Source organism: Oenanthe melanoleuca, chromosome 2 (genome assembly GCF_029582105.1).
Source record: "Oenanthe melanoleuca isolate GR-GAL-2019-014 chromosome 2, OMel1.0, whole genome shotgun sequence".
Taxonomy (NCBI): domain Eukaryota; kingdom Metazoa; phylum Chordata; class Aves; order Passeriformes; family Muscicapidae; genus Oenanthe; species Oenanthe melanoleuca.
The window spans coordinates 147,637,538-147,658,386 of record NC_079335.1 but is presented as its reverse complement, the minus strand read 5'-3'; the positions used below and the strand labels follow the sequence as shown (position 1 = coordinate 147,658,386).

At 51.7% G+C, this 20,849-nt stretch overlaps 1 protein-coding gene across 1 annotated transcript in view; it reads right to left on the bottom strand.

Annotated features, from left to right (window-relative positions):
* SMARCC1 (SWI/SNF related, matrix associated, actin dependent regulator of chromatin subfamily c member 1) overlaps window positions 1-20,045 on the bottom strand; it is a 64,548-nt gene extending 44,503 nt beyond the window's left edge. The window contains exons 1-11 of the mRNA XM_056485954.1: window positions 19,836-20,045; window positions 13,727-13,846; window positions 11,179-11,264; window positions 7,794-7,875; window positions 7,008-7,100; window positions 5,699-5,768; window positions 4,594-4,663; window positions 2,267-2,342; window positions 1,434-1,559; window positions 980-1,098; window positions 368-492 (exon numbers count right to left, since the gene is read on the bottom strand). Coding sequence (XP_056341929.1) covers window positions 368-492; window positions 980-1,098; window positions 1,434-1,559; window positions 2,267-2,342; window positions 4,594-4,663; window positions 5,699-5,768; window positions 7,008-7,100; window positions 7,794-7,875; window positions 11,179-11,264; window positions 13,727-13,846; window positions 19,836-20,030 — 1,162 coding nt within the window. The 5' untranslated portion in view covers window positions 20,031-20,045. The remainder of the gene's footprint in view (window positions 1-367; window positions 493-979; window positions 1,099-1,433; window positions 1,560-2,266; window positions 2,343-4,593; window positions 4,664-5,698; window positions 5,769-7,007; window positions 7,101-7,793; window positions 7,876-11,178; window positions 11,265-13,726; window positions 13,847-19,835) is intronic.
* Window positions 20,046-20,849: the final 804 nt, after the last annotated feature.

Sequence of the window (20,849 nt, the reverse complement as noted above, 5' to 3'; positions counted from 1 at the left end):
ACACTTCCCTGAAAAGGACTAAAAGCACTTGACATGTAACACATTTTCCACTCATTTAACATCTGGGATATTCTGCTCCAGAAAACTCCACTTCCCCCAGCAAGAACAGGTGAAATGAAACATTTCAGTAGATCGTTGCAAATCTATTTTTAAAGGTGTCTTTTATAAATGTAGTTTTGTATTTTAAAAGGCCAAGGAGGTGACTGCTGCCCTTTTCAGCTGTTACATTTCTGACTAGATAAATGTATGGGCAGAGATCACCTGCCCCATGGCCAGGGAGTATTTCAAAGACTGGATAAAACACAGACAATTTTAATGCAGTTTAATTTTGAACATTCAAAGAGCCCAAAGTGCTCCCATATTTTACCATTTTTGGGAAGTACCACTTCTTCTATGTTGGGTACTGGGGTGGGATCCTCCATGTCCTTGGTGAGATCTTCCTGTTCATCCTCCTCCTTCTGCCCCCTCCTTTTCCCATAGAGAGCTGCTTGGCTGGAACAGAGCAGACACAGGGGCTGTGCCAGATCTTCTCTGGACACTGCTCAGGAGGGTCAAACCCTCCTGAAACCACTCTGGGAACACAGGCAGAGCCAGCCCCACACCTCCTCACAGACCCCTGTGTAAGCTCAGCCTTTACACTTGGAAGGAGGAATTCAGATTATCAACTCTTTCTTGATAAAGTCCCAGTTTGTCATTAGAGCCCAGCAGGTCCACAAACAAGATGGGAATTTTTAGCTCTGAAGTGCTCCCCTCCATACCCACACATAAAACCCCATCATTAAGTCCTTACTTGGGTAAATTATTGGTAGAATAAGGAATTGCACAAACTGCTCAGGAATAATCCCTCAAATACCCAGAAACAGTTACAGAACCCCAGGTCACAGAGCTCTCTCTCCCCATAAGCATTTCTTGAATTTTTAAATTTCCTTATTTCTTTCCACCTCAAATTCCAGGCCTCTGGAAACTTCCAGACACTCACCCTTTCTTCCCAGTCTTTTTCCTGGACTCCACAGGGGTGGGGGGTGGGGAAGGGGAATGTTTCCTCTTCCTTGTGCTGGCTGCTGCTTTCCTGTCCCTCCTCTCGGGGCTCCGCACGGGCTGGGGGGAGCAGAGCTTGAGTTATTCCCAAATTCTGACTGCACAGCTGGAGGCTGCATCCTTCCTTACCCCACCCCAAAACAGGATGCCACAGCTCTTCTGGGTACCTGTGCCAGCCCCTCCCCACCCTCCCAGGAATTCCCAATATCCATCCAGCCCTGCCCTCTGGCAGTGGGAGCCATTCCCTGTGTCCTGTCCCTCCATCCCTTGTCCCCAGTCCCTCTCCAGCTCTCCTGGATCCCTTCAGGCCCTGCAAGGGGCTCTGAGCTCTCCCTGGACCCCTCCCTGCTCTAGGAAAGGACAAAGGACATTCCTGTCCCTCCAGGCCCACTCACCTCCTCGTTCTTCATGGAGATCCTCTGGCGAAAACTGACGGATTTCCTGTTCTCATCCACCTCGTAATCCTCCTCATTCATCCACTCATTGAACACATCAGTGTCCAGAATCCACTTGGCATGAACCTGCACCACAGGAGACAGGACAGGCTGATGCTTTGGGAAGGAATAACTCCATGAGACCTCCCAGGATTCAGGACATTCCCAGAGCTTTATCAGGTCTGCATGTCCCAATCTCTGGTTTCTCACACACTCCTGGCAGTGTCACAAGGCAAACCCACAAAGGATGAACAGGACCCTGAACTCAACCTCTGCTCCTCAACCTTTTAAGGCCTCCTGAAGTGTGAGTTCAGTTCTGAGAGCTGGGACAGCAGCTCTGGCTTACCAGTGTTTTCTGGATGCTGAAAATTACCACCAAAACCTCCTAAATATACAGATCCCCTTGGCAGATGTGCACAAACACAAAAAAGTGAAGGGGAGTTGGTCACTCCCTGGAGAGACAAGACCAACTATCTGGATTTAAAATATCCACCTTCACATAGTTTGGTTTACACAGCTGAAAAACTTCTTTGCTTTAGAGTAATTTATACAATTAATTACTGTTCATAAATACTCTGACTCTTCCTAGTAAGGCTGATACTCCAAAATCCTGTTTTCCAGTGAGTTACAGGTGCTAGAACAGACTGCAGGCTCCTTTCAGCCTGGGCTGCTGTGACTGCAGGCCAGCAGCACACACAGAACGTGGCCAGGGTAACTCAGTGAGTGCAGAACAATCAAAACCAACATCAGCTGCCCCAGCAGGGCAACCCTGGGGAGGACTGAGCCACACTCACCTTCCAGGGCTTCTCAGGAATGGGGGGATCCTCAATCTCTGCATCAATCTCGTTGGCATGGACCCAGGTGTCATAGCTAGAGAGGAGAGCAGAGAGCAGCTCAGCCAGCAGCAGTGATTTCCAGCAGCTCTGGCACCTGCAGATCCCACTGCACACAGGGAATAACCTGCTGTGCCACAGGGAATAACCCTGCTGTGTGTGCCACAGGGAATAACCCTGCTGTGTGTGCCACAGGGAATAACCCTGCTGTGTGTGCCACAGGGAATAACCCTGCTGTGTGTGCCACAGGGAATAACCCTGCTGTGTGCCACAGGGAATAACCCTGCTGTGTGCCACAGGGAATAACCCTGCTGTGTGCCACAGGGACTGGCACAGGGAATAACCTGCTGTGTGTGCCACAGGGAATAACCCTGCTCTGTGTGCCACAGGGACTGGGCACACAGGGAATAACCTGCTGTGTGTGCCACAGGGAACAACCCTGCTGTGTGTGCCACAGGGACTGGCACAGGGAATAACCTGCTGTGTGTGCCACAGGGAATAACCCTGCTGTGTGTGCCACAGGGACTGGCACAGGGAATAACCTGCTGTGTGCCACAGGGAATAACCTGCTCTGTGTGTGCCACAGGGACTGGCACAGGGAATAACCCTGCTGTGTGTGCCACAGGGAATAACCCTGCTCTGTGTGTGCCACAGGGAATAACCCTGCTCTGTGTGTGCCACAGGGAATAACCCTGCTCTGTGTGTGCCACAGGGAATAACCCTGCTCTGTGTGTGCCACAGGGAATAACCCTGCTCTGTGTGTGCCACAGGGAATAACCCTGCTCTGTGTGTGCCACAGGGAATAACCCTGCTCTGTGTGTGCCACAGGGAATAACCCTGCTCTGTGTGTGCCACAGGGACTGGCACAGGGAATAACCCTGCTCTGTGTGCCACAGGGAATAACCCTGCTCTGTGTGTGCCACAGGGAATAACCCTGCTCTGTGTGTGCCACAGGGACTGGGCACAGGGAATAACCTGTTGTGCCACAGGGAATAACCCTGCTGTGTGTGCCACAGGGAATAACCCTGCTGTGTGTGCCACAGGAACAACCCTGCTGTGTGTGCCACAGGGACTGGCACAGGGAATAACCTGCTCTGTGTGTGCCACAGGGAATAACCTGCTCTGTGTGTGCCACAGGGACTGGCACAGGGAATAACCTGCTGTGTGCCACAGGAACAACCCTGCTGTGTGTCACAGGGACTGGGCACAGTGCAGAGGGAGGGCCCTGGGGCATCCAAGGCACATTGGAATTTAAAAACCATCTCCCTGAACCAGCTCCAGCTTCAAGTGCAGATCTGAAGAGATGCAGGGGGTAAAGGCAGCTCTGAGTCACCCAACCAAACCCTGCCATTAATTTCAGTCACTTCTTTCTGTTCTCCTGACTTCAAAGCAAGAGCTACTGGATTCCTGGAAGGGAGGAAGCTGCACTCTATCCTAGAAACCATTCATTATTTATATTCACTCTTCCACATTATTCCCTCAAAAATCTCTTTATTAACAAACTGCACTGAGCAAAGCCAAAGTACTTTGTAATCAGCACCAGGTACTGAGGAACAGAGAGAAGTCAGGTGCAAGGAAAGATGTGCACACAGCATTCCTGCTTTTATACCAGTTTTGTGTGTGCCTGCTTTGAAAACACCAATACAAACTTGACTACTGATAGACATATAAAAATATTCAAAGGCTCTTCATGTGTATGAATAAAAAACTTCAGTGTCATTACTGTTTGCTCTTCTCCACTGAAAGCCCCATATGAGATAAGATTTCCTAGGAATTCATGTCTGAACAGATTTTAGTGGCCTGATAAAGTTAATTAAGTAGAAGTCAATATTGGGTTATCAATGTTTTGATTGATCTTCGATAGCCTGGGATCAGAAACCAGTAATTGCAAATGCACTGAAGTTCCTAACAGCACATACATTGAATTTTGACATGTTCCAACAGCACAGGGCAGGTTTCTCCAAGGGGTGCTTTAACAGCCCCTTGCACCTGGCTGAAGGCAAGCCTTGGAGTGAAATCTCTTGTCAAAGTTCAGCCAGGTGACTGAGGTTCCCCCTTTACAGTTTAAGGATAAAGCCTCATCCCAGCTTTAAAATCTGGTTCAATTTCCAAGCAGTCCCTTGTGGCTTTGCAGAACTCCTTTTCCAGCCTCACCCACCTGCCAGTGCCACAAATGCACTTTTAAACCAATGGTTAATTCTTTTCAAGCTTTGCACATTTGGATCAAGACATTTCCATCAACACACAGTTAAGACTTGGGGTTTGCTTTTCCCTCCAGCTTTTTTTACCTGTCTGGAAAAAAGCCCCAGTGCACCAGCACCTGCTTGTCCTTTTTCATCACAGGTCTCAACCACTCATCTGCAAAGGGAACGAGATCCAGGTCAGAAGTGGAGGGAAAAGCACAACAATTCATTTTTCCACAGAGTCAGAGGGAAGTTACTGCAAACCCCTCTGCTAAAGGGCCTGAGCTGGGGAGGGACCTCACAGCTCATCCCACCCCCCCCTGCCATGCCCCAGGTGCTCCAGCCCCAGTGTCCAGCCTGGCCTGGGCACTGCCAGGGATCCAGGGGCAGCCACAGCTGCTCTGGGAATTCCATCCCAATATCCCATCTCTCCAGAACCAAACCCTGCAACCCAAATGCCAAGACCAGAGCCCAGAGCAGCATTCCAGGAGAAATCCCAAGGATGTGAACCTGTCTCTCCAATCCCTGCTGGAAATTTGGGCTGCTCCCCACAGTGTGAGCTGTGCTCAGAGCCTGGGCAGGGACAGACACTGATCCTGCAAACTGCAGGGAGCACTTCCATCTAGTGGCCAGCACAGGCCAGGGAAAGTGGGAAAGGGATTATTTCTGACTGTGCAGCTTGGCCTTGAGGACAATCACCCACCAGGTAATTAAATGTATTTAAGATGAAAAAAAGGAAGAAATATTTTTTCTATTTGCTGAAAGAAGCAGCTGTGAAATTGCTTTTTTTGGACCTTGCACTTCATGCAGGCAGAGTGAACTTTAACACAGCCAAGCCTCATCAGGAGCTCTCCTTGCCACCCACACACAAGGATTGTAGCAGCAGCATTACTACAGAATTCCTGGACAGCCAGAAGTCAGAACCAGGGAATGGCTGAGGTTGGAAAAGCTCTCCAAGAACACAGAGTGCAGCCACTCCCCAATGTCCCCAAGTGCCACATCCACACAGCTCTGAAATCCCCCCAGGGATGGGACTCCAGCCCTGCCCTGGGCAGGAGGGATTTTCCCAATATCCCCTAAACCCCCCATGCACATTATCCACAATGCAGCAAGTGTTCCTCAGGAGCAGGCTGGCAACAGTGCTGGCCAGCACTTCCAAAACTTCTTGTGGCATTAATCACAAAACCTAGAGACTGTCACAGAACATTACCATCATCCATTGAGGTAGGACTTGGATACACATGGTGGGTAGCCTTGGATTTCTCTTCAGTGACTGTTCCCTGTGGGAAACATGGAAGAGGAGAAACCCTCAGCACATCACCCCACAACTCAGCTGGTGTTCAAAACTTCCATCCCATGAACATGTAGGAGATTCATTTAACAGCACCACAAGCTGCAAATCCCATCCTTGGCTGGCAGCAGCAGCAGGAGGGATTGGAACAGGAGTGGGATGTGCAGATACTCTGGATCAGGGGCTGAAGGGCAAGAGTTCCCATTCCAGAAGTTCCCATAAGTCAGAGAAGGGACAGGGGCAGCTCTGAGAAGCAGCAGAGGAGGGAGCTGGGAAATAACAGAGGTTTGAGCAGGGAGGACTTGGATACCAGGGAGCCACAGGAACTGGGCTGGGCTAGTGAGGAGATGACAGCAAGGGGTTAAAAAATGCAAATAACCAAGGTAGTGAGAAAGCAAAGTTAGTGATGAGATGAGAATTCAGAGGCAGAACAAAGGAAAGCCCCAGAAGCAGAATTAGGGACAATTTCTGTTTTCATCTCTTCATGTCCCTGTGGAGACAAAGCTGCTTTAAGAATCCCTTAAATCACTCATGGATCCAGCGTGGAGCTCACTACAGACTTCCTTTATGAAAGGAAAATTGACTCATTCACTCTAATTTAAGCAATAACACCCATCCTGAATCAGCCAAATAATTAAGAGCAACTTGTAAAAATCTGCCCAACTGAGGCTGAGACAATGGCTCATAATCACAACACAGGAAATACATTAAATCTGGAAAAGAAACTCTCTGGCTGCAGCTGTGAATGGTCCTGACACAAAAGCCATCAGAGCACCCAGAGGTCACATTCCAGGGTTTCTCCCCAGACAAGAGAGAAGACTGTTCATGTTTTAAGAGATGAAGCCATTAATCTTGCTCAAGGCATCCTCCAGCACCTGGAATTACAAGGGCAAGGTGCTGATTCTCTGAGGCTGCCCAGCACCAGCAAGGGAAGTGAAATAAGGCAAAAACCAATGAGCATTTCAAGAGTGAAGCTTCCTCCTGCTGTGCCACACATCTGGAACAGCTGCCTCAGGTTTGCACAAACCTGAACTGAGCAATGAATCAGCCAGGCCTGCCCCCAGCTCACCCAGAGCCACCTGCAGCAGGTCCAGGTTTGCTTTCAGAGCACAGCTGGATTCAGGCTGCATGGGAGGATCAAAACCATCCCACAGGGAGCTGCTGCTGCTGCCCTGTGTCCTCAGACACCCCTGAGCAGCCCTGGGCACAGCTGGGCTGTGACACCCACCTGGTGACGTTTGACAATGTCCTTCAGCTTGTTGGCCAGCTTCAGCTCCATGTCAGGAATGAGGTAGATGGTTGGTCTGCTCAGACAGTTGTTCTGTGAGAGAACAGCAAGTTCAACAAGGAATTAGGAGGTGATCTGTGGCAAAAATCAGAATATTCCTATTCAAGTCCCCAGTGCTGGAAGTGCAATGGAACCCAGAGCAGAGCAGGGGAGACACAGGTGAGTGATCCCAGCTCCAGGAGCCTGGGACAGGGACATTCCCCTCACACACCTCCCCAGCAAAGCCCTGCCCAGGTTTCTACCATGCACTGAAACCCCTGTACATGGGAAGGGTTTTTTTCTAACAAGAATATTGCTGTTTTTTGCTGCTCTTCCTGTTTCCAGTCCTAACACCTGAAAGTTATGTTTTGACTAAATTATACACTGAACTTGGCTTCAGAGTTTGAAAAACTGAACCTCTAACTAAGACTCCACAGAGCTGCTTAATGGGTATTAAAGATAATAACTTGTTTGATAAGGTGAGACTAAAATGTTTCTTAACCTGAGAAAGGCTCAGATCACCCTGGAATGGGTGTGTACAGTCCCAAGGGTGCCACTTGCACAGGGACATGGGGACACTTGGGATGTTTTTTCCTTTCCTTCCCACAGCTTTTCCTCACCCTCTGAAGGTGCACAGAGGGTCAATGGAAACATTCTGCATTTTTCCAGAGGAACTGTGACTGAAGTGGGTGGGACAGGGAGGGGATGAACTCCTTCCCTCCCTGAGTGCCCAGGGTTTGTCCTCACCTGCACCAGGGTTTTCTCAATGGTCATGAACATCTCCACGTTCCGATCCATCCGCGAGGGATTCTGCAGGTCAAACCTCCTCCTGGGGAGGGAAAGGATTCACAAATATTAACCTGAACTGCACATCCCCAGCTGCCAGCAGTCCAGAACCTTCCCTGCTCCACACAAACACTGGGTCAGGACACTTCCAGCACAGCCACAACTATTTCTGCTGCACTTGGCACCCTCATGAGCAAGAAAACCACAATGGACCAGACCAACAAATGCAGCTGAGTTGTGAGATGGTTGGGGAGAAACAGGAAGGTGACAGTGTCCACCAACCCTGCAGCAGGGCTGTGCATCCCTCCACAGTCACAGGGGTAATGAGACACACAACCACCATGGATTTCAACGCCAGATGGAAAATTCATGGACAGCTCTGATGGTTCTCTTACTTCTAGCTGCACCCATCCACCAGTCCTGGGAATCCAGAGAACCAGCAATTCCTCTGCCTGGTGTGAGAACAAATCACCCCCAGAACACAGCCAGCTCATAATCCATGGCAGCATCTTACCACTGCATTTGCTGGACATTGGTGCTTTAATTTTGTTATTTCACAGACAAATCATCACAATTATTGCAATGCCAATGGAGATTTGTCCATCAGAAATGGGGGAGGACACAAAACCAGAGAAATCCTCCTGGGAAGGAGCAGCAGAGCCCCCAGATTCCCTCTGCTGTACCCACCTGACCCTGAACAGGTCTGGAACCCACAGATGGGCCAAGCCAGGTGAGGGGTTTGAGTGGTGACCCCCAGAGGCTGAGGAGGGACAAGCCCAGCCCCAAACCTGCCCCTCAGCATGTCCAGCACCAGCAGGGGCTGCACAGATGGGGCTGAGCCCCCAGGATCCAGCCTCTCCAAAGCCCAGCAGGTGCTGAACCCTCAGGTGTGTCTCAGATGCAGGACACACCTCCCTGCACCTCCAGCTCTGGGAACAGCTGCTGCTGGTCTGGAAAGGCTCCCTGGGGTGGGAGGTGGTGGCAGGGTGTGAGACCCAAAGCCCTGCACAGCCAGAGCAGTGGGGAAGCCTGGAGTCAGCACCCAGCTCAAACCAGCCACTCCACTGCCAAGGGCACTTTCCTACAGACACATCCCTGCTTCCAGCAACAGATCCCTTCTCCCAGCCCATGAATGCTCAGAGAAGGTGAAGGAAAGCAAAGCTCAGCCCCAAGGCCTGTGACCACAGCAGGATGTGACCCCAAACATGACACCCCAGCTGGGATCAGCACCTCTCCTCCAGGAGCTCCTGGGATTTGCAGGAGGGAGGTGCCAGCCAGGTGGTTCTGTGGGAACTCTGAGGGGCTGGGCAGCTCTGCCAACATTGTCAGGGGGGATGGTTTCTGTCCTAAAGCACATCAGGACTGCCCTTCACACTGAGGACATGGCAAACAAATCAAATGTAAATCCTGGCATATTTATTGGAATCAGCCTTCTAAAGAGGAATTTATGACCTTGTTGTGTGCTTTGGGAAGTTCACCCTGACTTGCAGAAGCAGGGCCAGACATCAAAGTGTCATGTCACTGTTAATAAAGTATTTTACACCTATAATACAGAGGATTTTTGAGCCAAGATCCAGCCTCTCCTCTGTATCCAGAACACCCAGAATATCTCCACGGGAGACAAATGCCAAACAAAAGCTACAGACCTCTTGGTACCTGTGAGACAAAGCCACTCAGGGCACAAGCAGAAGTTTGACATTTTTTGCTCAGAACCTGCACTGTGCATGCCCCCAGATCCCTGCCTGCTTCAGAAACCCAGAGAAGGACACGGATCCATCAACAACAGCACTGATTCAGCTGCCCATTTGGATAAAATGGCACTAATTCCTCCTGCCCTCAGCTCAGACTCCCTGTGCCAGCTGGGACAGCTATGTCCAGCTCTCAGACATACCTATTGTGGCGAGGAAAGGGACTTCTCCTATAAGACAGATCAGTCACAAACAGGTTAAGCAGGAGCGACAATGCAGACCATTCAAAAATCAAATCAATCACAGTGCAGGCAAACAGCACAGATTATTTGCTAGAGTCAGTGGGGGACACATTCCAGGCTCTAGGGCTGATCCTCAGAGTTAAGGTGCAGGATTTCTGCCCTCTCCAGCCCACATGCACAGACACCAGGCACTACCCACACTAATCCTGGGCAGCACAAGGCAGGGACAGGGGAGGAGGCAGCTCCAGAGCCCAGCTGGGCTGGACAGCTGGCTGCAAACCACACTGTCCTGGGCAAAATGTGGGGGATTGACACATTCCAATGCTCCTGAAGCTGGAACCATTCAATTCCTGTCTCTTAAGGCAAAGAGGTAGAGACACACTCCTGATAAACCACTCTGCAGAGAGGTGCCTGCCCCAGGTGAGATTGGATAGGAAAACCCCTGGCAGTGGTTTATTCCTGCTATATCCACCTCAGACAGAGCAGGTATGAATAGAAATAATTCCTAAAAACAACCAACAATTCCCAAACAATTTTGTTTTGCCTCTCAAATGGCTCTTGTGTATAAAAATAACACAGTTCCAGGAATGCTGCTACAGATTGGAAATATCCCACCCAAACTATTCAAATTTGTGGATGGGATAACCTCTGCTTAATTTTATTGATTGCTTACATTTATTGACTTTTCATCCTCATTTTTCTGCCCAATGCTCTCCAAAAAAGTAATTTCAAGGCCAGGTTGGATGGGGCACAGAGCAGCCTGGGATAGAACAAGCTCCCTGCCATGGCAGGGGTGGAACTGGATGGGCTTTAGGGCCCTTCCAGCCCAAACCATTGCAGGATTTTATGATCCTGTGCTGATGTTCCCTTGGAAAGAGAATTCTAACTTAAAAACACCCAGGTTAAACCACTCCTGGGATGTCACAGGGATATTTTTCATCCCAGTATCAACAGCTCCAGGGGCAGAGTTTCTAAGTGCTTACACTTCCCATTTTTTGGAGCAATGAAAATCCCAGCACTCATTAGAATCTGAAGTGCTTCATGTTTTCCCAAATATAACTAAAACAAATAATCAATACAGCAACAAAGATTTATGTCTCACAGATTTGAGACTGATTCTGGTTCATTTTCTCAGTCAGACAGCAAGGAAATAAAAAAAGAGCCTCAAACTTGTCATTAACTCCAACTACAGGCCCAAAACCTTGAACTTGGCCAACTTCTCTTTAAATTTAGAAGTGTGGGGGTGTGTCTTAAAAAAGCTACCATCAGCAAAACAGGAAAAAAATTCCCTCTTCCCATCTCCACTGCCTTGCCTGCCCAATTCTCCAGGAAGAATTAAACTTTAGGTAGTCTGCATAAGCAATTCATGTGCTTGGTTTCATGCAAAAGGTGTTTAAACCACAAATAAAAACTTACCAGCCCTGTTCATTCTTATATTTGTAAGCAGCACCAAGAATGTGACATAATGTACCTCCAGCTTTGAAATCCATGAAGCACTTTGCCTGGAACACAAAAAACAAGGAAAAACTGTGATGCTGACTTTTATGCAGTTATTTTAAACAAACACATACTGTTTAGCTGAGTTTTAGATAGAACATATCAAATAAGAAGTTAATTTTCAGATGAAACACTTTTGGAGTTTGAGGTTCTCCTTTCAGAATGTTTTTGGATTAAGCAGAATTCTTTGTGTCTGCAAGAACTTGACGTATGTGAAAGCTCTTCCTTGCAGAGCTGTAAAACTCCCAAGTACCCTTTGAACACCCATTTCATAGTAAATTAAACCTCAGATGGTAGCTGCCAGGGAAGCAGCCCTTCATCTGTATGAGAAGATCAAACCAGATCAGAGATGAGCACCTGAAGCAGAGCTCAGATATTGCACATCACATCCCTCCCCCAGGGAAAGCTGTCAGGTCTGCCCTAAAACAGCAAATCCAGCTCATTTCAACCCAGCTCCTTCCTTCCCTCTTAGTTTCACCATCCCAAAGCAGGAATTCCACAACATTCAAACAGGAGCATGAGGAGGGTGGAACTTCCAGAGTACCACCAAGTCCTTTCTCTGAAAGGTTATTGAATAAAACAAAACCCTGCTTCCTGCACAGAAAGCTCAATTTTTCTGATACATTTTAGTCTGGGATTGTATTTGCATCTTTCCTGATCTCTCTGGTCAGGAGGGTTGTGTTTGGGAACAGCCAGCTGCTGTCAAAGTGATCCTGGAGACAGGAGGGGGCAGCTGAAGGCAGCACCAGGATCTCTTTGATCCTGGATTATTCTGTTTCTCAGCAAACATAAAACACCTGCACAAGGCACAAAGCAGAATCTGGGGAGCTGTTCAGGGCCAGGCTCTGGTTCCCACCAGGGGCTTTCTGCTGGGAGCAGAGACCCCACAAACAGCAGCAGATGGACTGAGGAGCTGTCTCCTGCTGGAAGGAGATCCAAGTGCTGTAAATGAGCCTGAGCCCATGGGAGCAGATTACACCTTTGAAGCAGTGAGAACAAACACAGGAACAACATCTTTATGATGCCACTGCAAGGTTTATTGCCCATTTTTAAGATAAGACAAATTGATTTAAGGCTTGGGAGCACTCCAGTGGTTGATGCACTTGTGGAATATGGGCAGGTTTATGGTTTGTGCTGCCACATCCAAATGAATCTCTGCAAATTCCTTCTGTCCCTAAAGCTTCCCATTATCTGAGGTATCAGCAGAGGTGGTGAGATCTAAATGGCACCTTGGGTGCACTCCAAAGCACCAGGAGATTCACAAAATCCCAAAATGGTTTGGGTGGGGGGACCTTAAGGATCATCCATCCCACCCCTGCATGGCAGGGACACCTTCCAGTATCTCAGGATTCCCCCAGCCCCAATGTCCAGCCTGGCCTTGGGCACTGCCAGGGATCCAGGGACAGCCACAGCTACTCTGGGCACCTGTACCAGGGCCTGCTCACCTTCACAGGAAACAATTCCTTCTAAAATTCATCTGGGAATTGTTCTGAGATTCACCCCATGAGTGTGAAAAACCTTCCAGTGAAGGAGCATGGAGAGGTTACAGGGGTAAAACCCCTGGGGGAAACCAGCACAGAACAAAAAAAGGCACTCCTGTCACATGGAGCCACCACCACAGCAGCTCTGTCAGCAGTTTTCAGGAAAAGTTCAGTTTCAGTTTGCTTCAACATCTTAACTGGCTAGAAATGATTCCAGCTTTGTGTACCCACCTCAAAGAACCCCAGAGAGCCCTCAGTGCCAGCACACATCCTGTGGCAAAGATGAGCACACACCTCCCTGCTGATGCCACACTTACAGGCTTAGGACAATTGTCCTGGCCCCCAGAGCTCCCCTAAATCACCCAGCTGGGCCTTGGCACCAGGCTGGCACCCTGCCTCCTCCAGGGCCCTCTGTGCTGCATCCCTGCCCTCCCAGACTCTCTGGGACAGGATGCTTTGGGTGCTGGGCAGGGTTCCAGGCTGCAGCTTGAAGCAGCAGCCCTCACAATGTTGATATTGTTTCTGGCTGCCTGCATCCCAAGGGACTGAGAGCTATCCCAGAGCAGGCAGGTAACTGTGCTGCTGCACAACATGGCAAAGTCACTTCTCAGCCTTGGCAGCTTGACAAGTTTGGAGTTTAACCAACCAAAACACCTAATGGGAACTTGCCTCCCTTGGAAAGTGTATTTTATCCACTCAGTTTAGGATACACCAGTCCAGATTTGACTTTAAACTAATGAATTACACTGAGTTTCAGCAGAAATTAAGATCTTCCCACAGCATTCCAGAAACCACTTCAAATATACAGAGAGTAAGCTGTGTACACTGAAAATCTGCCCTAAGGAGATGTGTGCTACCCCAGCCCCTCCAGAGCGTGCACTGGGAGGAGCTGGGCTGGAGCAGGGCTGTCCCAGGGCCCTGGGCAGCTTCCAGCAGCACAGCAGGACACAGAGCTGGCACAGCAGAGGGAGAAGGCCAATACTCACAGGGAGCTTGGTGAAGGCAGGATTGGTGACATGTTTTCCAAAGGCATCTTCCTGGAACTGCAGCAGCTGCACCACCAGCCCAGCCAAAGTTTTATTGGTAGGAGCATCTGCTTGAACGTACTGCAAGACAAAAAGCAGATGTTTGTTGAGGAGAGGGAAACAGAGTGAAGGTGACACCCCAGCTCCCTCCTGCACTGGGAGAGCAGAGTTTCAGGATTTGGGGATCCCTGGGAAGGGGTGCTGGGGGGTTGGCACAGGAGAAGGACAGAGCACAAGCATTTTCCAAGCTTGAGGCTAAAAACCCTGTGTCTCATGCCAGGGCTGGGTTACACACAGGGATTAAGCACTCAAGCTGATCTCAGCTCCTAATAAAGGAACAGGCTCACACTGCCCACACACACTGAGCTTTCTGCAGTAACTCCACAGCCTCCTGCTGGAATCAGCTCCTAATTAATCCTCAGAGCACCCCTGAGGTATAAATAGGATGTCCTGCACAGAGGGAAAAGCTCAGCCACACAAAGGCATTTATGCTGTTTTGGGACAATCTGAGCAGCTCCCAATGAAATGACATTTACATTGTGAATGTAAAATCACAGCATGGAATATTAATTAACCCCCTCCCACAGTGCTGAGGTTCTGTCACCCCCAATATTCAGTATTCATTCACTGGATGTCACCTCCTCACTGTGCCAGACTGCCAAGAGGAGAACAAACATCACTTTTCCAGGTAGAACATGGAGCAACTTGAGCTACCCCAGTCTCTCAGCCTTTGCTCTTCCCTCAAATCAGATTCTTCTAAAACCCCTTAAAAAATACAATTCTGAGACCCAGAACCCTCTAAGTTTTAAATCTGTGGTGCCAAATACCAGTCAAAGCTAACTGAGCTTTGCAAAGCATCAGCTCCAAAGCCAAAGACACCAGAAAGACATTGAATGGAAACAATTATAATTTCAGTCTGACCACCCTGAGATATGAGTTCCTCCAGCACTTTCTCAGGAGCAGATACATATCTGAGAAATTAAATCTTAGCAACTCAAAGGACACAAATTCCCATGAGGCTCCTGAGTGTCCTGTCCTGTGTATAAATCCTGACCTAGAAACATGAGCCTGGGATGAACTGAAGGCTAAAATTTCAAAGCTGCATTTCAATTTGCCCTCTTCCCTCCCCCAGGAATTAATGTTTTAATTATATCAAAATCACAGAATATCCTGAGCTGGAAGGGATCCACAAAGATCACTGAGTCCAACTGCTGGCTCTGCACAGGACTTTGGACAAGGGGCTGGAATGACAAGGGGGGAACAGCTTCCCACTGCCAGAGGGCAGGGCTGGATGGGATTTTGGGAAGGAATTCCTGCCTGGGAGGGTGAGGAGGGGCTGGGACAGAATTCCCAGAGCAGCTGTGGCTGCCCCTGGATCCCTGGCAGTGCCCAAGGCCAGGTTGAACATTGGGGTTGGAGCACCTGGGACAGTGGGAGGTGTCCCTGCCATGGCAGGGGTGGCACTGATGGGCTTTAAGGTCCCTTCCAACCCAAACCAGTCTGGGATTTTATGAACCTCCTTCAAAAAAAACCAAACCAAATCCAGGAGAGGTAGCATCCTTCTACTGATTTACACTACTTTCTTTTTCCAGATATTTTCCTTCAGAGAAAAAAGAAAATTACATGAGAATACACCTTGCAAAGCCTATTCTCAGGCATGAACTTTTCCAGGCAATCATTCCTTTTCTTGCAGCTCTCATTTTTACCTCTTGCAGGAGGCACTGACAGCTGGAAGCTGAAAAGGAAGACAACACCTTCTTATCTTCCTTTGCACTGCCACTATCCTGCAGATCCTTTTAATGAGAAGCCCATTACCTTGCCTGAGGTTCCCTGAACAATATGGGGGAAAAAACCTTCAAAAAGAAGCCCAAGACTCCCCTCCATCATTTCTGCATGCTAACGAGCAGCACAAATGGATCTTTAAGCAGAAAAACACAGCAGACAGTTTCCCAGTCAATTCACAGTGGGTTTGAGGGACAACAGAGGCATCAAGTCCAACAGACCTCCAGGTTTTCCTCTCATGTCCACAAAATGATCCTGCAGCAAATAAAGGTTTTTAAGCAGTGAATTCCAGAGGACAGAATGATGCCCTGTTCCACAAGAGGATTTTGCTCTTGTGCTGAAATGCCAAAGCCCCACTGACACAGCAGAGATTCCCAACATTTCCACGATAATTAGAAACACAAAAACACCCCGACAGCTTTAGGCAGAGTGTGTGGCCAGAAAGCAGAGTGCAGAGGGAATCACTGCAGCCAGAGCTGCACTGCAGCTGCCCTGGAAGCCTTTGTCACCGAGAGGGGACAGATCCACAGCCAGCTCTGATGTGGGCACTGCCCCAGATACCTGCAGTGCTCTGTGCCCTGTGCACACACCTGCCCCAAAACAAAGCATTTCAGCTCACACCACCACACAGGAGGGAAGGGAAAACCCACACTAGAACGCTTTGATTTGGGTTACAACTCTTGTTCCTTTTCAAAGGTGGCAACACAAAAGAGCTGCAGAGACAGAACCTCCCTGGATCATCCGAGCCAGCCACGGGAGGGTCGTGCCAAGGACAGCAGAGCTGCAAAGGCAGCCAGGGCAGCCCTGGGGACAGCAGGGAACAGCAGGGGTCCCCAGGCAGACACAGCTGATGGAACAAGTGCCTGGCCCTGGCCCCAGCAGCTGCCAGCAACCTGCTGTCCTCTGCTCCAGGATATTCATGGCAGGGGGGAACAGGATCCCAGCAAGCTCACCCTACAGACACCCCCTGGGCATGAGCCAAGGATCCCAGATCCCTACAGACACTCCCTGGGCATGAGCCAAGGATCCCAGCTCACCCTACAGACACCCCCTGGGCATGAGCCAAGGATCCCAGATCCCTACAGACACAGCCCAAGGATCCCAGATCCCTACAGACACTCCCTGGGCATGAGCCAAGGATCCCAGATCCCTACAGACACAGCCCAAGGATCCCAGATCCCTACAGACACTCCCTGGGCATGAGCCAAGGATCCCAGCTCACCCTACAGACACAGCCCAAGGATCCCAGCTCACCCTACAGACACTCCCTGGGCTCCAGCCCAAGGATTCCAGATTCCTTACAGACATTTCCTGGGCACCAGGCCCAGGATCCCAGATCCCCCACAGACACTCGCTGGGCAGGATCCCAGCTCACCCTACAGACACTCCCTGGGCTCCAGCCCAAGGATTCCACATCCCCTACAGACACTCCCTGGGCAGGATCCCAGATCCCTACAGACACTCCCTGGGCAGGATCCCAGCTCACCCTACAGACACTCCCTGGGCTCCAGCCCAAGGATTCCAGATTCCTTACAGACATTTCCTGGGCACCAGGCCCAGGATCCCAGATCCCCCACACACACTCGCTGGGCAGGATCCCACATCCCCTACAGACACTCCCTGGGCAGGATCCCAGATCCCTACAGACACTCCCTGGGCACCAGCCCAACCCCTGGAGCAGCCCCAGCCCCAGCCCCATGCTGAGCCCCTGCCCTGATCCCCTCAAACCCAACATTCCACGTGCTCCTTAAAAACCACAACACTCTCTTCCCTGCCTCCCAAAAATCAACTTCTCTGGCCTTTTGTCTCAGAGGGCCAGAGCCACCAGAGCTCCCACGGGTCAGATATTGCCCTGGATATGAACAACACACCCAGATGGGTCCCTGGGGAGCACAGCTGTAAGGCCAAGGTCAGGGGCTGCATCTTTCATCAGGCAGCTGCTAAAAACCCTCCCAAACTACCTTAGAAAGAGGTTTTATAGACAACAAATCACTCCTTTGGGACACCCCATTTTAATATGAGGGATGTGGCTCACTGAGAAAGAAACTACCTAACAATGCACAATATCAGAGATAAATGAGCATTAATACAATAAAAAGAGAATTGCCCAGTTTACTTCTGACCTGTGAATTTCTGGGCACCTCCTGCATGTCCTGATGCACAGAAACAACACAAGCTGACTTCCAGCCACCACACACAAACAGGGGGTGGGAGGGAGCCTGGAATAAGTAGCTTCAGTATAATATTAATAATTTCATCATCTCACATTATGTTTGGTGCCTGTCAACGAGTTTTTCAAGGTCTGGTGTGAGTTTTCCACACTACTACTGAAACCTCTTTCATTCCTAATTGTGCTCTGGAGACACAGAGAACTCCCCAGCAGCTGTGATCTTTTAGAGACACAAAGAACACCCCAACAGCTGTTGTACTCCAAAGACACAGAAAACTCCTCAATATTAAAGCCTTGTCTAATCTAGAGACAAAATGAGCAGCTCTGTAAATGCAGTTCTCCAACTCTCCTGCCCCTGGGGACCTCTGGATCCGTGACCCAGCTTGGTGCTGCTCTTGGATTCCCTCCCACTGGTCCCCTGTGTCCCTGGAGCTCCCAGAGCTGGACACGCCGACTGCTGCTGACAGCTTCACCACTGACATGTACAAACATCTATTTTTAAGAGGACAAATTGGACAAAAGCCAGTTAAAACCACCATGTACCTCTCTGGAAGGAGCCACAGCAGGATGAAAACAGGCACAAGATGAACCAGAGTCCATTTACAGCACAGCCAAAAGGGAATCACTTAACACTCTGGAGTGTTAAGGTTCTGTCTTTAAACACTGGTATCAGCCTTCTTGTTTCCCTAAATCAAAGTAATTTTACATTTTTTTAAAAGGATTTTCACAGCAACATTCCAAAACTCACTCACCCTGTAAAGTCTCCTTAGCCCAATCCTAATTATCTTCCAGGACCATGAGAAATAAATATCTAATTTTTGTAACCAGCCTGAATGGAGGGGGCTTCCCTGGGCTCCCATTCCTGCAGTATACACAACCTGCCCAGCCACAGAGAGACCCAGCCTGGCTGGGGGGTTTGGAACCACAGCAAACACCTTTGTGTGCTCAGCAGGGCACCTGGAGCCTCTCAGAGCACGGAGCTGCTCCAGGGATTTGCTGGGATCCGAGAAAGGGAAAACCACAGCTCCTCCAGAACCACAACCGGAACGAGCCAAAGCGCAGAAATATTCTGTTACATTTCCCTGTCAACACAAAGAGCTCCAGCTGCCGCTTCAAGCTGCACCCCACACCCCGAGCCGAGCTGGAAGGACTGGAAAAACACACCCGAGCTGGTTTCACCCCACTCCGATCCAGCTCAGATTGCCGTTCTCAGGTTCCCTGCCGCACAAAGAACACAACCAACAACAGCTTGTGCTCATCCACGGCTGATGGAGACCGGGCCTGCCGAGGAGCGGCGGGATGGCCCCAAAATCGGGGAAACACGGAGACTGGGGTACCCGGGGCAGCGCAGCATCCCCCGGGCATCGCTCCCATCCAGCGCCGCTACAGCGCCGTGGACACGCTGCGAAGTTACACCCGGGTATTGAAATGAAGTTATAAAGTCAGCGCATGGAAAAAAAAAAACAAAAAACAAACCCAAACAAAAAACAAAACAAAACAAACAAAAACAACACTTAAAGAAAGCGAAGGAACCGAGCCGAGCGAAGCGTGCGAGGAGGAAGAGGAGCCCAAGGGCACCGGAGCAAAGACGCGGCCGCCGAGTGAACTCGGAGGAACACGCGCGGCTTCACCGCGCCCGGCTCCCCGTGGCACCGAAAGGATTCTGGAGGATTTTTCCTCCCTTCTTCCAGCACTGCCGACATCGCCGGGGCGCGGCTGAAGCGAAACCCGGCCGGGCCGGGACCTGCCCGTACAGGAAAGTCACTGCCCGGGGCGAGCGCGCACCGGCCGGGCCCCCGCGGGCACCGGGCTGCCCCACACACGGGCCCGGGCACCACCGGGCACGGCCCTGGGGGCCACCGGGGCTTCCCCACAGACTGCCCCGGGCACGGCTCCGCACACGGCCCCGGGCACCGGTGCTTCCCCACACACGGCCCCGGGCACCGGTGCTTCCCCACACACGGCCTCGGGCACGGCCGGCGCTGAGGGAGCTGAAATGTCCCCGGGGCTGCCCCCGAGCCGCCCCCACCCGCCGCAGCGGGTTCACAAAGAGCGGCGCAGACCTCGGGCCGCCCCGTCCCACCCGCGGCCATTCCCTCCGCGCCCGCCGGGCCGCACCTTCTTGTAGTGCTTCCCCAGCCACACGCGGACCGAGTCGAGCTGCGACACGGTGTCGGGGCTCTCCCAGAACTTGCCGGCGGGGCCGCCGTCCTTGCGGCGCGCCGCGGCCAGCGCGGGGCCGGGCCCGCCCGCCGGAGCCGCCGCGGGGCCGCTCCCGGGGCCTCCGCCCGCCGCCAGCGCCGCCGCCGCCATTGTCCCCGCGCGCCCCGCGCCGCGCATGCGCCGCGCCCCGGCCCGCGCCCCGCCCACCGCGGGAGCGCGCGCGGCCCCGGAACGGGAACGCGGACGGGAACGGGAGCGCGCTTGACGGGGAAAGCCAACGGGAACGCGCGCGCCGCTCCCGTGTAGCCCCGCCCCCCGACAGGCCACGCCCCTCATGGCCCCGCCCGAGCCGCTCCCTCTGAGGGACCCCGGGGGCGGCGGGTCCCGAACCGTGCGGTCCGTGCCCTCGGTACCACCCGGGAGCGCTCCGGCCCCCGAACCGTGCGGTCCGTGCCCTCGGTACCGGCGGGGAGCGCTCCGGGCCCCGAACCGTGCGGTCCGTGCCCTCGGTACCGGCGGGGAGCGCTCCGGACCCCGAACCGTGCGGTCCGTGCCCTCGGTACCGGCTGGGAGCGCTCCGGACCCCGAACCGTGCGGTCCGTGCCCTCGGTACCGGCGGGGAACGCTCCGGACCCCGAACCGTGCGGTCCGTGCCCTCGGTACCACCCGAGAGCGCTCCGGACCCCGAACCGTGCGGTCCGTGCCCTCGGTACCGGCTGGGAGCGCTCCGGGCCCCGAACCGTGCGGTCCGTGCCCTCGGTACCGGCTAGGAGCGCTCCGGGCCCCGAACCGTGCGGTCCGTGCCCTCGGTACCGGCTGGGAGCGCTCCGGACCCCGAACCGTGCGGTCCGTGCCCTCGGTACCACCCGGGAGCGCTCCGGGCCCCGAACCGTGCGGTCCGTGCCCTCGGTACCACCCGGGAGCGCTCCCTGAGAGACACTGAGATCCAATTAGGGAATAAATTGGGTG